The sequence below is a fragment of the Hydractinia symbiolongicarpus genome, chromosome 1 (assembly GCF_029227915.1).
Source record: "Hydractinia symbiolongicarpus strain clone_291-10 chromosome 1, HSymV2.1, whole genome shotgun sequence".
Classification (NCBI taxonomy): domain Eukaryota; kingdom Metazoa; phylum Cnidaria; class Hydrozoa; order Anthoathecata; family Hydractiniidae; genus Hydractinia; species Hydractinia symbiolongicarpus.
The window spans coordinates 19350763-19368623 of NC_079875.1; the positions used below are offsets into that span (position 1 = coordinate 19350763).

The following is a 17861-nucleotide window of genomic DNA, read 5'->3' on the forward strand; positions in this document are numbered from 1 at the left end:
AATTACTTGACAAAATAAAATTGTTGAAGTATTTATTTAGATTGAGGGCATAACGACAGGCTGTTGCCTGTTTTTTTATTTAAACCGAAGTTGCAAGAAATTTTTTTGGGAAAAGGGTATTACGCCTATACACATGTGCAATACCGTTTACCTGCACCAAGCGCACAGCCCGTTGTTAGTGACAGATTGTTTCCTGTTGTTTTGTTTAAATTGAAGCTGTGATAAGTTTTTTCGAAAAGGGCATGACACCTATATGAATATGCAACACAGTAACCTGTATGTAGTAAGTGCTTAGCCAAATGTTAACAAAGTGTATCCTGTGTTGTTATGTAAACTGAAGTTACAACACAGTTTTTTTGAAAAGGGTATTACGCCTAAACGCATTGACCACACAGTCCTATGGCTGTTTCCTGTGTTTTTGTTTAACCGAAGTTACGATAAAGTTTTTTTTAAAAAAGGGTATTATACCTATATGGATGTGTGACATTGTTTGCCTGTCCTAATCACTCAGCCCGGAGTAATATTTATTTTTGAACTTTTAGCGGAAACGTTCTCTGAAAAATAATAAAGGTTGGCCGACTGTTTTTGCTATGACAGGGTAGTAATGAGTGGTAAATTGTGTTTTTATTTCTCAATATTAGTCATAACCTTTTTGTTTCTTTCGCCTACTTCTATTTCTTTTTCTTGTTTTTAAACTTTATGGCCAAATCTTAGATATCTTAAACTTCATAACAATTTTAGTCATGTTGCAAGTATAATAAAACATTTCCGAAATATCGCTACACCACAAGCAATAATATTTAATAAATTGATATGCCAAAACGTCTACCTTTCTTTCTGATGAATGTTAAATGTAGTGCAGTATTGTTAAAGTATTAATTTTCACAGATTATTTTCACAGAAGTCTGATCGGCTTGCGTTTCTTTTTACCACTTTGGGCTACTTAAACTTATGACCCTTGCTTTGCCTGCTAACAGTAGCGTGTTGGTTTGTTCTAGCCTGTATCTCACGTACTGCATAAAACATTCTGCAAGTTCAAGATAATACCATGGGATAATACCTATTTATTTCAAACTAGTCGATTAGGCCTGTGGAAAAATCCACTCAGGCAGAAGAACAATGAAAAATTAGAAGATTTTAGGAATTTTGATGACGTCAGCAGTGTCCTGTTTATCTACGTAAAAATTGAATGCGTTTTTGATAGTTGTAAAGGCCTGTAGAAAAATGACAAAAAAGCAGTAAAAATAAGGATAACTTACGAAAACGATAATGTTACAAAAAAGAAAACTTGGGATTTTGGTTTCCATAAACCTCCATAAACCTAAAAAATAATAAATTATGATGATAATATTTTAATTCAATGGTTACATACAGACCGTATAATATTAATATATTGATAAGTAAGTTACCTGCAGTTGATGCTTCTTGAGTCTTTTCAATACCAAAAATATGTGATGCAATTTTAACATGGCATGCCCTGACTTTTAGTTCATGAATTATCTCCTTAAAAAGAAAATAATCCACCTAACGAAGCGCGCCACGGGAAGGCAAGTCATGGGGCTTTGCGCTTCAACCTAAAAAAGAAAAAGAAAAGTACGTAGTGTGCTTTTGTACTAAAGAGAGTTAATAAGGTAAGTTTTGGGCAATATGACCAATTCCAGTAGCTTGTGAGCCCCCAATACCAGTGAATGTTGAAGTGAACTAAATGTATTTTAATGTTTGACTACATAATATAGATAACATTAACAGTTTTTATAAGAACAAAATGTTTGAACATATGGCTTCAGAGGCCCAAAAGTTTAGAACATGTTAAAAACATTTAAGTCTTTGACAATATCACGAAGTACGGAAGTGCTCCTTTACACTTACACAAAAAATGACAAAATCAGAGGAAAATTACGACCAATTTAAGAACAATTTGAAAAGTTGAAAGGCCTTCTTTAAGTGTTCTTATAAAAAAAGATGTACCATAAAACATTGGTTGAATTAATCTTTTTTTTGTTATCAAAATAACTATTATAAATAACTATTATAATTACTATATTAAAAATAAATTATCATTAAAATAAACCACTCAACAGACAAACAAAAAAACGAACCTCTGAGGTATCGATTACAAAAAAACTGAATAATAGCACATGCATGAAATTGATAAAAGTAGAGTATACAATGATCAATAATTATCGTACAGGGTGAAATAATGGAATAATTGATTGAACATTTTTTACAAAGTCAGTGTTTGTAAACATTGCTTAGATATAAATAATAATGCCAAATGGAATAACTAATTGCCGTTGTGGTATTATTAGATACCTCAGAGTAAAAAAACTAAACACATACACGAACATAAAATCTAATAATTTAAAATAATAATAATTTAAAAACTTAATAATAATAATTGTTGTTTGTAATGGTGCAGTTGTTGTACTGAGTTTGAACAGTGTATGTGTGTTGATGTTTGTGCTTTTGTCTTAGGTGTTTTTTTTCCACGAAAAATTGGGTAAATCCTGACCCCCATGTGCTCTCCACCACTTAAATGATTTATTGGACAGGGGGCCAGGATTTTGCTTTCTATAAGCCACGTAAGCTGTATACGTCAAAACTAAAAAAAGATAAAACAAAATGGAATATGTTATAAAAATAATAAAAATAGACACTATTTATTATGAACATATCCGTACCTTCTTTCTTTTTTTCTACTTGTTTTTCTGTGTCATCTAAAATATTTCTGTTATAATAATCTGGAAGGAAAAAAAATATATTAAAAAATTGAAGGCGGAGGTGACAAAATAGGACAACAAAACATACCGTGTACACTTTCAACTTCACCTTCTAAAAAATTTAAGAACAATAAAAAATATTAATCCCATTATTTCACTTATGCTGTAGCCTGGAGTTTAAGAAAATATTAAAATGTAAAAAATAAGAATACCCTGCATTTCTGCAACTCGTCCACTACTCTCTAAAAAACAAAAATTTACGACAATAAGAACTATTAATCACAATGTTTTCCTCATGCTGTACGAAATATTAAGATGTAAAAAAGTATGAATACCCTGTCTGTTTTCAACTTGTCCACCTTTTAAAAAAAAAGGAAAAACTATTACTAATCACAATAAAAAATGGATACTTCCTTTGTGTTTGTGTGATCATGGATGTGTAAGTATATGAAATGTTTGTGCTGGCTGTTATTATGCTCTAAATAATAATGATGTGTATAAAAATAAGGGCGATAACAAAATTAAGTTTGGTTAAATAAGGCTATGCCAAATACCTGATTTATCCTTCTCTGGAGTTTTTAACAATTTTTCCTCCATCACTATTTCCATTATATTATTATAAGACTAAAAGAGAATGTTAAGAATAAAATGTACATTTTACGACAGTAATGGTTCAGTGGTAACTGTTGTGAACATACATATATGGCTGAATAGGAAGAATAATGTAAAAATAAGAGCAATGTGAATTCATTTGAAAATGTGCCTTGGCTTTCAGTTCATGATTAGCATATATAACGCAGCTATTTTTCTACATAAAGTTTTTGTGTGAGTTATAGTATTGGTTGAATTAGTAAAAATGCTTTTTAAGCTCAATTTTTTTGGCAAAAACCTTTTATTCGCATAACGAAAAAGAGCATCCTAAAAACTTCAATCGGTTTTTTTGTTAATGAATTTCAGTTGAATTAAACCCAGACGTATAGTTAAAGTTTGACTTAACCCTATTCTGTTTATCCATCTTCAACCTTTTTTGTATCTGAATGTTTTTTTTTCTATTTTTACAGACTTCTTACTTTAAAAATTTAATCAAATAAGGATTTTTTTATCTCATATTTTTCATTTTATAAGATTGAGTTTAAAATTCAATTTAAAGATCGAGTTTTTACTACCGTTTAACACCCTGAAATAAACGCTGATATTATTTTTAAAGTTGTTAGAACACCTGATTTTAATGTTTCCTCATGTTCAAAAGGTGCAAAAAATCAGTAAAGCCACAATCATTTCAATCATTTCAAATTTTCTAAGTGTTTCTAAGTGTTTTTTGTTTGTTCTGATATATAAAGATTTACAGCTAGTTTAATTAAAAATACTGCACAAAATTTTGCACAGCCTTAAACCGCAATAATTGATGTTGCAGAATATATGAGAAAGCGGACTTAGAAATAATTTATGTTGCAAATTTCTTTTCTTAGTCCTTAGTTTACAATAAATCATTTTTAAATTTATACGTTCATATGCTAATCACTTAACAAAGTGCACCACGCGAAGGTAAGCCATAGGACTTTGCACTTCACCTAAAAGAGAAAGAGATGCATGTGCAACACAACATTTAAATAAAATGTATCAATACTGTACTTTTAGGATTCACAACATATTTTTGGCATACAATAAATTTGAAAAAGCCAAAATAAATATCCGCAAAAAAGTAGTATCATCAGCTTTTTGTAAGGGTTGTAGCACTCTTCCCAAATTCACTGTTTTTAAATGTGAATACGAAATTACCATCCTGTTCAGTACAGTCAAAAGATATTATTTTGTTTTCCAAGACTTTTCTTATCAGATAAAAACCTCCCTCCCTGACTTTAGGATACGGCTGAACCCTAATTATTCTGATGAGCCTTATAAATGTATAAGACATGGGTGCACCGAATAGGAACATTTACCCCCATCAACAGCGCACGCTACTCTCATGTGGCAGTACATTTCGCACAACACGGCGGATAGATATAAAGAGCAAATTATCTATTTTGTTTACTTTATATTTGCATTACATATACTACAACACAATTGTTCAATAAATTATGTAAGAACCTGACGGTAAACCACATTTTGAGTATAACATTCCCTATTAAAAAACCCTTGCCTGGATGAGGGAACAACACTTACTCGAACATCACCAAATGCTCTTGCTCTAGAAAAAGGAACATACAGCTGACCATGAGAAAAACATGGCCTGCGCAACAATATTCCAACCTTTTCAAAGGTTTGACCTTGTGCCTTGTTTATTGTCATAGCATAAGACAGCCTTAGTGGAAGCTGTCTGCGACGTAAAACAAAAGGCATACCTGTATCCGAAGGTGCAAGTTGCACCCTTGGAATAATTACCCTATCTCCAATGGCATTGCCAGTGAGTACTTCAGCATCGACACAGTTGTCATGAAGACGTCTTATAATTAGTCGAGTGCCATTACATAAACCATTATTCATGTTTATGTTTCTTAATAACATAACAATGGCACCAGTTTTTAATTTAAGGCAATGAGGAGGCATACCTGAAGGTGTGATACTATTTAAAAATTCTACCGGATATTGATTCCGTTCCTCCTCCTCATCATACACAACATCATCTGCGCTAAAATAAACTTTTTCTTCACCAGGCAACAGCGCCAACACCTGATCATTAATGGTAAGTGAGTCATCATTTGTGGGTGTTAGTACCACAGATGATGCCATAATTTCCGGTGAAAGATTCCTAAACAAAGTATCAACAATACATTCATTTTGTATCACACATTGGGATGGCACTTCAATTGCGCCTTGGAAAGGTTCTTGCTCCCGAACAGGTAAAACACCTTTTCCAAGTTGCAGAAGCCATGCAGCAAATTGTTGTTCTCCTGGCCTTGTTCTCATGTTTCGATGTAATCGAAATTCTTTAACCAAGTGCCATAATGGAGAACTTTTTAAACACATGTCCACAATTTCAGTTGCTTTTCCTTTTCTGACAACAGGCAGTAACTGTGAAAAATTACCACCTAAAAGAACAACTTTACCTCCAAATGGAAGCTCATTATTACAAATATCTTGTAGAAGACGATCTATTGCATGAAAAGCATGCTTAGGAATCATGGAAGCTTCATCAAGTAAAAATAGACTCTTTTGTCGCAATTCTGCAGCATAAGCAGAAACCGGGGTTATCTTGCATGTACTGTTCTCTACAATAGGAACAGGTAACCGGAATAGTCTATGAATGGTGGTACCCTTTTTCAAAAGTGTTGCTGCTATGCCAGTAAATGCAGCAGTTCCAACTTGAAAACCCCTACCTGTAAGTTCAGAAATAAGGTAATTATAAGTAAAGGTTTTACCACTACCACCAGCACCTTCTAAATAAAACAGATGGTTGTTTTGTGCTGCATTGTTAGCAACATTTACAACAGCTTCTATGACTGCATTAGCCAGTGCAGTCCGTTCGTCAGTAAGTTGAGCCCTTAGTTGAAAAGGTCTTTCAGCCTCCATAGCTACATCAATGTTTTCAGCTGGGGGTAATTCATCTAAATGAGGAAGATTATAATCAGTAAGAGATTTACCAAATTGCCTAAGTACAGAATTAATATCTTGAAGCAGCCTGTACTCAGCATGTTCCTCATTCATTTGGCGAATATAATCTTCATACATTGCATCCTTGTACCTTGTCCACAAAGTAAAAGGATCAGAAGGTTCGCAGTGAGTAAGTATCACAGCAAACAGTTGCCTTAATTGTCGAGGCATCTGAAAGTTAACAGCTTCCTGCAAAGTATTGTTCCATTCAGTATCATCTTGCAGGAGACCACGCAATAAACAGGCGTCACGAAATGTTTCAGCAACATTGCCATTGACAGTTCGTAAATCTTCAAAAGAAGTTGCACCAGGTGTATGCAATAGCAACATACGTAAATAAAAAAGCTCACCTGCGCGAGGACTCACACTATACATTCTGGACACAATTTTACCATGACCGCGTTGTCTTGGTTTCCAAACTTTGTTCTTATTAAAAACAAAATGAAGAGGAATGTCTGGATACATATATTGGCGAGCATCATGATTCTCTGCATTTAACACAAACCAAGCTGTTAATTTTGTAGCCTGATCTGCAGCTCTGTCCAGAGCCTCTTCAGCCTGTCCTTGCTGAAAATAAACAATATGGTTTTTTGGCAAGTGCACTGGCAATCTATGGACAACATGAGATTGTTGGTGCATGGTAAATTCAAAAAGACGCCATATGGCTTCCGGTGCACTGACATACCGTGCATCTAAAAATGTCTGCACCTCATCATGATCAATACGTTCATTGATCTCAATGTTGGCACAATCATGACCTTTATAAATATATTTATAGAGGTATTTAACACATTTAACAGACATGCACGCCTCCAAGTTTATATGTGCATTGTATTTCTTGGAAAGCCATGGATTATATGGAACAATCCAGCGATTATCTACGTCAACATTATTGACATTGATATGTATACCATTATCACGACGTCTATATAATGGATATCCGTTGACTTCAGCTACCGTAGATGCTAAAAAGTTCTTTGGAAAACTTTTTGTGCAAACACCATCTTCATACATCTGGAATTAGGATTCAGATGTCCACATGGTCCATGAATCATACACGATCGTACAATTTCAAACAGCTCAGGGTGTTCCTGTTGATTAGGAATTTCTGCTGAAATAACACTGTCTATGTCATCTGCATCCCTAAGTTTGTCATTGGGATCTAAATGAATTAACAAATGACAATGAGGCAAACCCCTCTTTTGAAATTCTATAACATACACATGTGCTATAGTCTTACCTAGAACTCCCATTTCAGTAACATCTTTAAGGAGTTCATTTAGTTTCAATTTAAAAACTCGAGAAACTAAATCAGGCCGATCGTGTGCACGTTGGCCTGCAAACAAATTTTCTGTAATTTCACGCCATTTTGGATTGCACGTAAAAGTCAGAAAAAAATCAGGTTTTCCAAACTTACCAATAACTGCCATAGCATCTTGATAGTTTTGAGCCATGGCACGTGGACTTCCTTGAAAACTCGAAGGAAGAACAACAATACGACCTGGTTGAAGGCCTCGCTCTTCAGCTCGTGCATTCAAATGGTCAGCTAAACCTTCATAACTATCAACACGAAGGTTGGTTTGATTTGCTCGAATGTAATTTAAATTATTACCTTCAACTTTAACATAAGAATCAACACAATACTGCTGAAACAATTTCTTACCATAATGAATCGGGCTGAAATATTCCCGAGCAGCTAAACGGTAAGTATAATACTGCAACATTGTAGTAGTGTTGCGAGTACGGGTTGCACGTACAGCAACATGAGGTATCCTATTATGCCAACCTGGTTCACCCCTTGGAAAAAAAAAAGAGGATACACCATTGGATCCAAGTTTGCAGACATTGTGGAAATATTCTGTAAATCACCTCCACGCGGATAGATAACAACATCCCTGTTTCCAGGAGGTGCTCCATCTTGGCCAACAAATACTGCCGCAACTTCATCATGATGTGGCAAGTTGTAGCGCTTTCGGTCATTGCCAACTCTCATGTACATACGCACTTCAGATGGAGCACGGTTTTGTGCTGCTGCCTGATTCAATTCTTCAGCTTCAACTTCAGCCATGTACCTATAGGCAGCAGCAAACGGGCTTACTCTGTCCATAACATCTTGAACAGTTCGCATCACGTCTTCACGACAGCCATTATTTTCTTGGCGTACCATTCTTTCGTTGAGAGCCCTACCTGCTTCATAAATATAAGGTTGGTTAAAAACAGGGGTTTGTCCTTCAGGAGGGTGAAGACCCCCAACACGATGCCATATTTGACCACAGATACGAAAGCATGGTGGTCCACGGCCAGGTGGGGGGCGAAGGTTTGCTCCAAAAGAAGCAAAGGCAACGGCACTATTATACTTACGTATATTTGACTGAAAGTTTTTTGCCTGAACAGTATCTGTATTTGTTAATAATTCCCCAAGCTGCTGAGGGTAAGGAGACAAATTATCTAATGCAACTTTACCAGTGTGACAACATTTAAAACAATTTTCATTTTCAAACTTTAAAGCTTGACAATAATCACATTTTTTGTCCATAGCACCTAAAAAATATAAATTAGGCAATACATTTTGACGTGCAATATTATAATACGGCGCATTATGCATTTCTCGAGCCATGGCTTGTCTATGAGCATTTTCAGCACGTCTATTGGCAGCCTGCTCATTAGATTCTAATTGTCTAGCAACAACGTGCCGTTGAGCATCTATAACTTGTCTGTTGCGAGTTTGCTGAGCTGATTCTGCATTGCGCCTAGCCGCATGTCTAACAGCATCATTATGCCGCCTATTATTGGCCTGATCAGTCGATTCCAATCGACGTAAAGAGGCAACACATTGAGCATTTTGCCTGCGTCTAGCTAAGGAAACATCATCATTATCTGATAAACGTGGTACTACATTTCTTTGCATTTCTTGTGGCAATTCAAAATTTTGGGAAATATGTGGTCTTTGCCTCAAGATGGCACCTACCAAACCTTGATTATTGTCATGCTGTTGCAACACAAACCTACCTAAATTATTAAACAGCCTAAAACCACGAACAGTATTACTGCTGTCATTAATTCCAGACTCATTTGACATTATATATATATCCTGATTAAAACTAAATGAAACAAATTATAGGTATATACCACAATTCCTAAAATGAGAAAAGAAAATGATCTATATATATGTATAATTATTAATGAAGCTAACTTGTTCAAATTTAAGAACTATAGAATTTCTTACTCGCAGTTTCTATGTTCCAAGTTATATAGATTCTGATAACCTTTGTTTTGGTCTTGTATCTATACTAAAAACCATAATAGAAAGAGAAACTCTTTTAACTTAGGTAGCTAGTCTTAAAAACATATACATAAAAACACAACCTGCCTTTAATACAAAAGGCTAGCTGTATATATATATAGGATACTTTAGCTAGACAGGCTACTTTTCACACATTTGTAACAGTCTTGTGGCAGGCAAACAGATAAGGATGACGTGAGTAGTGATGTAAAGAAGCTAGTTAGACTGCTAAAAAATGTAGATAAACTGATATTTTGCTGTCTTTATCTACAACTATGGCTACAACTATGGCTACTTCTTTCCTTTCTTTTTCTTAACTAACTATGACTGAAATCTTTAGCTTTTAACTAAACTTTTTATACAACACTGTAAACAACGATCCATGTGCTCAACACATTTGTGTAGCATTTTAAATAATTAAACACGCAGATTAGTTACGCACCTGGGGATACAATTATGCTAGCTTTGTTGTTATAAACAAATCAGAAAACGAAAGTATAAGAAACATTTCCCTTCTCTTTTTATTTCACTTTGATTTATGCGCACCTACATTTTCGCCTGAATAGGATATTTCTTAACGTAGTAAAAGTAAAACTCATAGTTAACTTGAAAGCTAGCTGATGTGCTGTAGCTATATTTGTTAAAATGTGATTTGTTCTCTGTATTTTAAAAAATACCATCAACATTTTTATATTTTTATATTTGAAAACAAAGATGTATTAGCTACCCTATTTATTATCACAACAGTGAAAGAGGAGAGAGTATTTAAAACTTTATCTGTAAATCCCCTTTACACTTCTCATTAACTGTATTATTTGTTGTTCTTTTTATTTTCTCACGGTTTTTTTGGTAAAAAATATCGTGTTTGCAAAAGTGACAGACAGACACACTTAGCGTATTATTATAAGAGATGACGGAACAACATTGTAGAAGTTCTGTACAAAACAGGCTACTGGCGACCTTGAAAGGTATAGGGAACAAAATTACACATGAACAAGAATCTGAAATCTTTTAGCCTGCAAGGGCTTTTCATTCTGTATTTGTGCCACCTAGCTTACAGTAGACCTGTTATTAAGCATGTGATGTATTGATGGCGATTGCGTGCACAGATTCGATCCTGTGCTTATTTTGTAAATTTTGATTTTGGTAGTCTGCGTGAAAGCCTTTTTTTAACCTGTTACTTTCACAACGTTTTCTCTTAACGCAGACCTTCCGACGCAGTCACCACAGTTATACAATGCTACCAAGATCTTGTTGCGATGGGAACAACTGCTCACTGCTATTTTGGAGACTTATCCTGAACGTAGTGAAAGTTTGATCGAGTACGTACCTTCGATTACAGAAGATGGTGTCATGAGAGGCGGCGCGACGTTGCAGAAGATGAAGATATTGTTGGACTCAGAGTATACTCCCTTTAGGTAAATTACATATGCTGTTATCATTGTCGTCGCCGTCGGTAAGTTTGTCGTCGCCGTCATTGTTGTGGTCAGTCATCGCCGTCGTCATTGTGGTCATTGTTGTAGTTCTTGTGCTCGTCGTCGGCGTCGTTCTTGTAATTTGTAATTTGTGTCTTTTGTGTGGTTTGCATCTTCGTCGTTCTTGTGCGCGGTTTTTGCCATCTTCATTGCCGTTTTTGTCATCGTTGTTGTGTCCGTCGGCATTTTTGTCGTCGGCGTTGGCGTCGTTTTCGCCATCTTGTGGTTGTGCCCTCGTTGTTTTTGTGCTCATTGTCAATGTATCCGTAGTCGTCGTTTGTCGTTTTTGTGATTGCCATGTAATTATCGTCATTCTTGTGATCATTGTCATCGTCGTCGTCGTGTTTGCGGCCAGTCAGTCATGGTCGTCGTCCTGTGGTCATTGTCGCCGTTCTCTTGGCAGTGTCGTCGCCGCGAAACAATTTTCTTGTTTGCATATTTTATTGTTTCACATGATAATATACTTCTTGCATATCTGTTTTTGATTACTTCTTTAGCAGTCGCAATGGCAAAGCCAAACCAGCGAAACGATTATGGCACACGCTGGTTCAACAAGACTCGCTTCGACAATTCTTTTTGCACTACGCCTTCAAATCAACACAACGCGTGGGTGTAAGTAGCTTGACATGTGTACACGTTTAGGTAAAAAAATAATGTATGCTGTTATATGTGTAAAAAGAAAAAAATCAGAAAGTAAAAGTAAAGTAAAACCATTCGAAAATATCGGTTTGAAAATATTGGTTAGAAAATATTGGTTCGAAAATATTGGTTCGAAAATATTGGTTCGAAAATATTGGTTCGAAAAGCTAAGAAACTATTCTGGCCGATGCGATGAAAATAGTTCTTACGGTCTTTTAAAGATTTTACGTGGGACACACTTTCACGAATCGCTTTTAATAAGTCATCATGCACACTTACGTCTTGGCTTTTGAAAGTGTTTTTGTATATGCTGATATTTCATTCCCTTGTTTGCCAAAATAGTTTTATGTGAAGAACGTTAAATCTGTCTTTTAAGGTTAAGTGAACAAGAGTTAGATTTACTATCGTTTGTTTGGTCATGGCTATATAAAGGTCATAAAAGGCACGAAATATTTTTCAAATTTCTGTGGCCATCCTATATATCGAGTTGCTCAAATCAGCGGAAATGCTGATGCTGTTTTTTGTCTAATAAAAATACGAAGTTCGGGTAGAAATATTACTGTTCAAAAAGCGTGTAATTCGCGTAGGAATGTAATGGATATGCATTGAGTTGTTGTATAGCGTTATATATTGCTTTTCTTTTCAGCATGACGAGACAGACTATGATATCATTTCTGCACGAATTCTTCACAAAGACCCCGAACCTGTGACCAGTTTCTGTTTAAACAAGGTAGTACCCGTCGTAGTGATTGTCGTCTCAGAAGGGCGATCATGCGTTACAACGAATGTTTATAATAATAAGATCAAATTTATTGTTATCTTTGTTTTAATGTTTACGAACACAAACAAATTTAAAAAAGTTTTTTTATTATAACACTTCTAACATTCTTCATCAGGACAGACTGGTGGCCTTGTAAAGCGTTCGCCTTTAGTACAGAAGGGTTTCGTACCGGAGGCAAAGGGTTCAAATCCCGGCCGAGTCATGCTAGAGACTATAAAAGTGTGCATCGAACCTTTTTGCTTAGCATTCAACATGAGAATTGGATTGATATCTTAGACGGTTGTTTAGTTGAGCTTGCACACAGGACCCTCATTGATAACAGTTCTATTAGAAACTGAAAGGCTATCCTAGGTAAATAATAGTAATAATAATAATTCTAACACTGAAATGGCTATATCCTGTATAAATATTCGAAATAATAATAATATACGTCAGCCAACTATTCGTCGGTCATAAATTTCGTTGGTTAAAAGTCCCATAGCAACCGACGTATTTTTGAGATACACACTAGATCTTTTTTTAATGAACGTCTTACAAGAAGTGGATATCTTTTGTTTTTTTATTGCAAATATTATATGCAACCAATCAGATGCGAGTTTACCATCATGTGACTGGTCACTGATAGTTTTTCGCGAAATTATATTTGTGCGTTAGCATAAACATATGTTTTTTTTCGGTTCTTCAGTCCAACTTGAACTACATGGCTGTGTCAACGACTCACGAAATCATAGAATACGAGATTGCTGGTTCGTTAGATGTTGATATGTTTTCATTGGATGAAATGTCTACGGTTTATGACAATGACAACAGGTAACTTGTGTTTGTTTGGGTTTTTTGTAGCTGTAAAGTAAAAGGTTGTGATGCAAATTTTTTTGTAATATTTGTGTTTTTTTAGTGAGAACAAATGTGGTAAAGCGTCTACTGTAACTGTCGTAAGTATTTGTTCACTAGAAGCTCGGATTTGTTATTAACAACTGCGCATCACAAATAATTTGGTGTTCATTTGTGTCAGGCGGTGTTCACAGTAAGGTTTTATTTCCCCACAGTGAAGCAGAATTTTACGCCAACCATATGATAAATGTGCATGTCCAGTTGCATTAACTTCACCTGAATTTCCATCCGGTCTATCATAAATGAGTGCACTAGGTGGAATATTTCGCGCGAAGCGGAATAATGAAAGACTTGATTGGCTGACAGAAATTTTCGCCGTACAAAAGTGGAAATCCATTCCCACTAATCAATCAAAATGCTCAAATCATTTCGCTCTGAATTTTCCAGCAAGTGGAGATGAGCCTTTACACCCAAAGTCAAATTTTATTTCCGTTGGAAAAAAAACAAAATAAAACTCAGACTCTAGTTGTATAAAGCTTTTCAACTGAAAACGAACTGACTTTACTTCATTTCAGACGAAGTGGAACTCTCATGTAAACACCGCCTTGGTGACGGTTCATTCGTCAATAGAATTAGTTTTAGTTTTTATGCTCTGATTTTTGTTGCCATAGATACAACGTCGTCCCTGCTCGGGCATTCGAAGGATGGATTCACACTCAAACTTGCCATATTGTAAGGATTTTTGCGTACAAGTTGATTTTTTTCGGTGACGTAATATTATCTAGCAAAAAAACTAATTTTACGAATACTTTTAACAAAGCCTCAAACAAGTCGCTCCAACATTGTTTCGGTTTGGTAAATAGGGCTGGTTTTTATTTTCTTCTTTGCATTTCCATTACGTGTTTGTTTTTAAATAATTTCTAATTTTTTGGTTTTTAGATGTGACTGGAGGCTCAGACGGTAGCGTGCGTATGTTCGAGTTCGTTCACCCTGATCAAATTGCACAATTTCGTGGTTCAGGTCAGAACGAGCGCGTCAATAAGATACAATTCAATCCACTCGGAAATAAGGTGCGGCTTCATTGTGTGGTATAAGTCTGATATTTACGGAAAACACCTTCACAAGTTTCGAGTGTGAGCAGTACTTCCTTTTTGTAAAACTCACTGTCATGCCAGTAAGGATTTGTCTTTTTCTCAGTTAGTATTCTTGTATAGACACCTTTTCGCGTGATGGAACAGGGCATATATACAACAATTCATTTACCTTTGGGATTCGAAATCATAACCATTTCTGTTGCCATGAGTACTGTATTCGTATAATAAGCTGTTGATAATTATTTTAGTTCGCTGTTGTGGATGACAGTGGTTATTTGTCCATGTGGTTGGTGGCCAACACGCAAGATACAGCCCCTTATTTGGTAAGTAACTCTCCTTTTTTGGTACTTAATTTTCTTTGTATGGCAAATAATATTTATTTGTTTTTTGCTCCTTTTATGTAGACACTAAAGTGTCATTCGAAGTACTGTTTGGATTTTGCATACCTTGGATCTTCAAGTTTGATTGCCACTGTTGGTTTTACTAATGATAAGAGGTATTTACACTGTTGCAGTAACAATTCTAAGTTAAAATATGACACTGAAGGGAGCAGTGCCTGTTCAGAAAGAATACTATTGCTGTTGAACAAGAGTCAGTCAGAATTTGTAGACCGTGCTTCAGTAAACCAATTGCTAGCCTTGTGATAGAATTTTGGTTTTAATGCGGAAGATCGTGAGTTTACTCCCAAGCTTAGTCATGTCAAGGATAATAAAAATGTTTATCGATCTGTTCTGCGTTCAGTAGGAGAATAGGATATCTTCTCGTTTCTCTACTTGCACGCTTCCGATGTCTAAAGGGGTGCTTCACCTACAAAAAAAGCATCACCCTCGTTAACGTACCATTACCAAATGAAGAGGCCATCCCGGGTAAATAATTGTGATGATATTAGTAAGAACGAATGTCAATACTGCATTAGTTTAATTCCACAATGAAAACTTTCTAGTCTCCTAGTCTCTTACCCAGACCCTTCGAAGAGCAACGTAACAATCTTTGACGATTGTGTAATAATTGTACTTGAATTTTTGTATTATTTATTATTGTAGGAATATATGTGTGTGGGACACGTTACTACCTTCCAAGAAAGCTCTGGTGCACAGTAAGATCTTAATTTTGGTGGTTGTTAATTTTTTTACGTGTTAACAGACGCTTTCCGACTTAAGGTCATTGATGACATCTAACATATGTAATCTGGTCGGCAGGAAAGATTTTTTTCCGTTGTGTAGCATTTGTTTGAAAATTAATATTTTCTCGCCCCCTAATCTTAACTCCTTGAATCAGGTTCTTTTGATGTAAAATCTTCTTTCTTGCAGGTTTTTCACATAATGTAAATGGAGCCCAGAGTCTTTGTTATGTACCTGGGCAGCACTGTTTAATATCTGGTGGTAAAAGAGGCGACATCTGTATCTTTTCGACCTTATTTTTCATTATGTAAAGGTTAAAAATAAAATTTATCAGTCAAGATTCGTAACGTAATGAAAACAGAGTTGCCACACCTTGCCACACCTTAATAAAAACAGAGTATTGATTCCTTTTAAATCTCTTAAATCCTGACATTTGGAGTGGTTTTATTATTGGGTTATAAAAATATAATATGTGCTCTTTATTTCCTATTAAAGTTTTTCCAAAAATTTCCTAAAATATGGAGTTTTTAGTGTTTCTTCCCAAAGAGGTTTAAAAAAGTGTTTTTTAAACCTCTGCAAATGAAAACCTATTTTAAAGCAGTGGCCAGACTAAAATCAAGAAAGTCAAGGTTTGAAGTAACACCACAATTGTTTCCTTAACCTGGTGTATTGTGTACATACTTCCTAATTTTTTTTTCGCGCTTGACAATCTGGGAATTTGTTTTGGAAAACATGCTTCAAACCGTTAATTAAAGTAGAATACATCTTTTGTTCTTTGATTTTTTTCTTTAACGGTGGTTGTGCAGGTATTTTCGATATTCGACAACGAAAACTATTGCACACATTCGAAGCTCACGATACGATTATTAAAACGATCACGTTAGATCCCTCTGAGAAATATTTCGTCACCGGTTCCGTGGACGGAGATGTGAAGGTAACAGGAATGATTTTGTTCTCCACCTCCGGTCGTTATCTAAATAGTAATAATTTTTGCGGGTAGATAGTTTCGCCGTGTTGTTAATGTCGAAAATTATGAAATAATTTTTTCAAATATTTTTTGAGAGAAGGACCTCTTTTTCAGTATACGATATCTCTATGATACGTTTGATAATCTTTTTGTTATGATTTTCGTGGGATATTTAATACATTTTTTTATTACGTGTAAACGAAGTGCCGGTCTTATTAAATTTAAGATAAGATAATAATTTCGCGAATTCAACAAAATTTGCGACAGGTGCGAAAATGAGTACAATTAACTTATAACATACATTTTTTTGCTAGGTGTGGGGACTGGCTGTTCATGAACTGTGCGAGTCTTTTCCAAAAGAGCATGCGAAGGCGACAGTGTCACTGCGTCAGGTCAGTCCTGGCGTGCAGTGCTTGCTGGTTCTCACCAGTGGACAGCTACTCTCCTGCGGAGGAGACGGAATGCTGAAGTGTAGAATGTTGCAAAATACTCAATCGTGGAAGACGTGATGAAACAAATTACTATGTGGTGGAGACACGTTAAAATAAGAAATATTCCACTTTATTTCATTTTTAATAAATGGATAAAGTGGATGGATGAATGAATAAACAATTTAGTTGTGTTATTTCGTGTGCATATGAATGACGTCACATGAATAACTAGTTTTACTTTTAAAAACATCTTATAATTTCATTTTCAGTAATTTTAAACTCGATATAAAGTGCTTTTTTAAACTACGTATTGGAATATTATAAGGTCATTGGCCTAGCCCGCTATCGACGTCCTTAGCAATAGATGTTTTGTTTGACCTAAAGGATACTAAAATGCATATAAACAAGACTGCACGTAGTCTGAATGTGTATGTCTTGCAAATATATTTAATTTCAAATTATGTCGGCTAGTATCTGAAATTGATCGTTTATTAGTATGAATCAAATTTTTTGTGTCGTCACATCACATTTGTGTGTCGCAATAATGTAAATAATTATTTTTTATATGTTATATTGTTTGTTCTTTTTCGAGATATGAATGTTCTTTTCTGTGTAAAATGATTGGGCAGGGGTTTTTTGGAGAAAATGCCGAGAAAGATTCTGGCGACGAGAAAAAGCAGGTAGAAGTGGAGACAAAAGTGTAGAAGACTGCTGGATAGCAAGATTCTAGACCACGGTACCATAATAGAAAAAGCTCAGACGAAAACAACTTGGCCGAGGCTCAGAAGGATATCGAAGAATTAAAAGACGAACGCCACGGGAAGCACGTAGACTGTTACTGAACAAGATTCGGGGCTGCTACAGACGATTAAAGAGACCTTGATAAAGATGGTTGGGAATGATATGTCTCTCAGGGAGAAGCTAGAGA

General features: G+C 35.4%; 1 protein-coding gene across 1 annotated transcript in view; it reads left to right on the top strand.

Moving 5' to 3' along the window:
- The window catches only part of LOC130645294 (dmX-like protein 1), a 55328-nt gene extending 37802 nt beyond the window's left edge, over positions 1-17526 (top strand). The window contains exons 24-36 of the mRNA XM_057451245.1: positions 10802-11012; positions 11567-11681; positions 12355-12438; positions 13175-13299; positions 13385-13421; positions 13992-14052; positions 14260-14390; positions 14663-14737; positions 14819-14910; positions 15458-15510; positions 15725-15814; positions 16342-16469; positions 16817-17526. Coding sequence (XP_057307228.1) covers positions 10802-11012; positions 11567-11681; positions 12355-12438; positions 13175-13299; positions 13385-13421; positions 13992-14052; positions 14260-14390; positions 14663-14737; positions 14819-14910; positions 15458-15510; positions 15725-15814; positions 16342-16469; positions 16817-17011 — 1397 coding nt within the window. The 3' untranslated portion in view covers positions 17012-17526. The remainder of the gene's footprint in view (positions 1-10801; positions 11013-11566; positions 11682-12354; positions 12439-13174; positions 13300-13384; positions 13422-13991; positions 14053-14259; positions 14391-14662; positions 14738-14818; positions 14911-15457; positions 15511-15724; positions 15815-16341; positions 16470-16816) is intronic.
- The last annotated feature ends 335 nt before the right edge of the window (positions 17527-17861 follow it).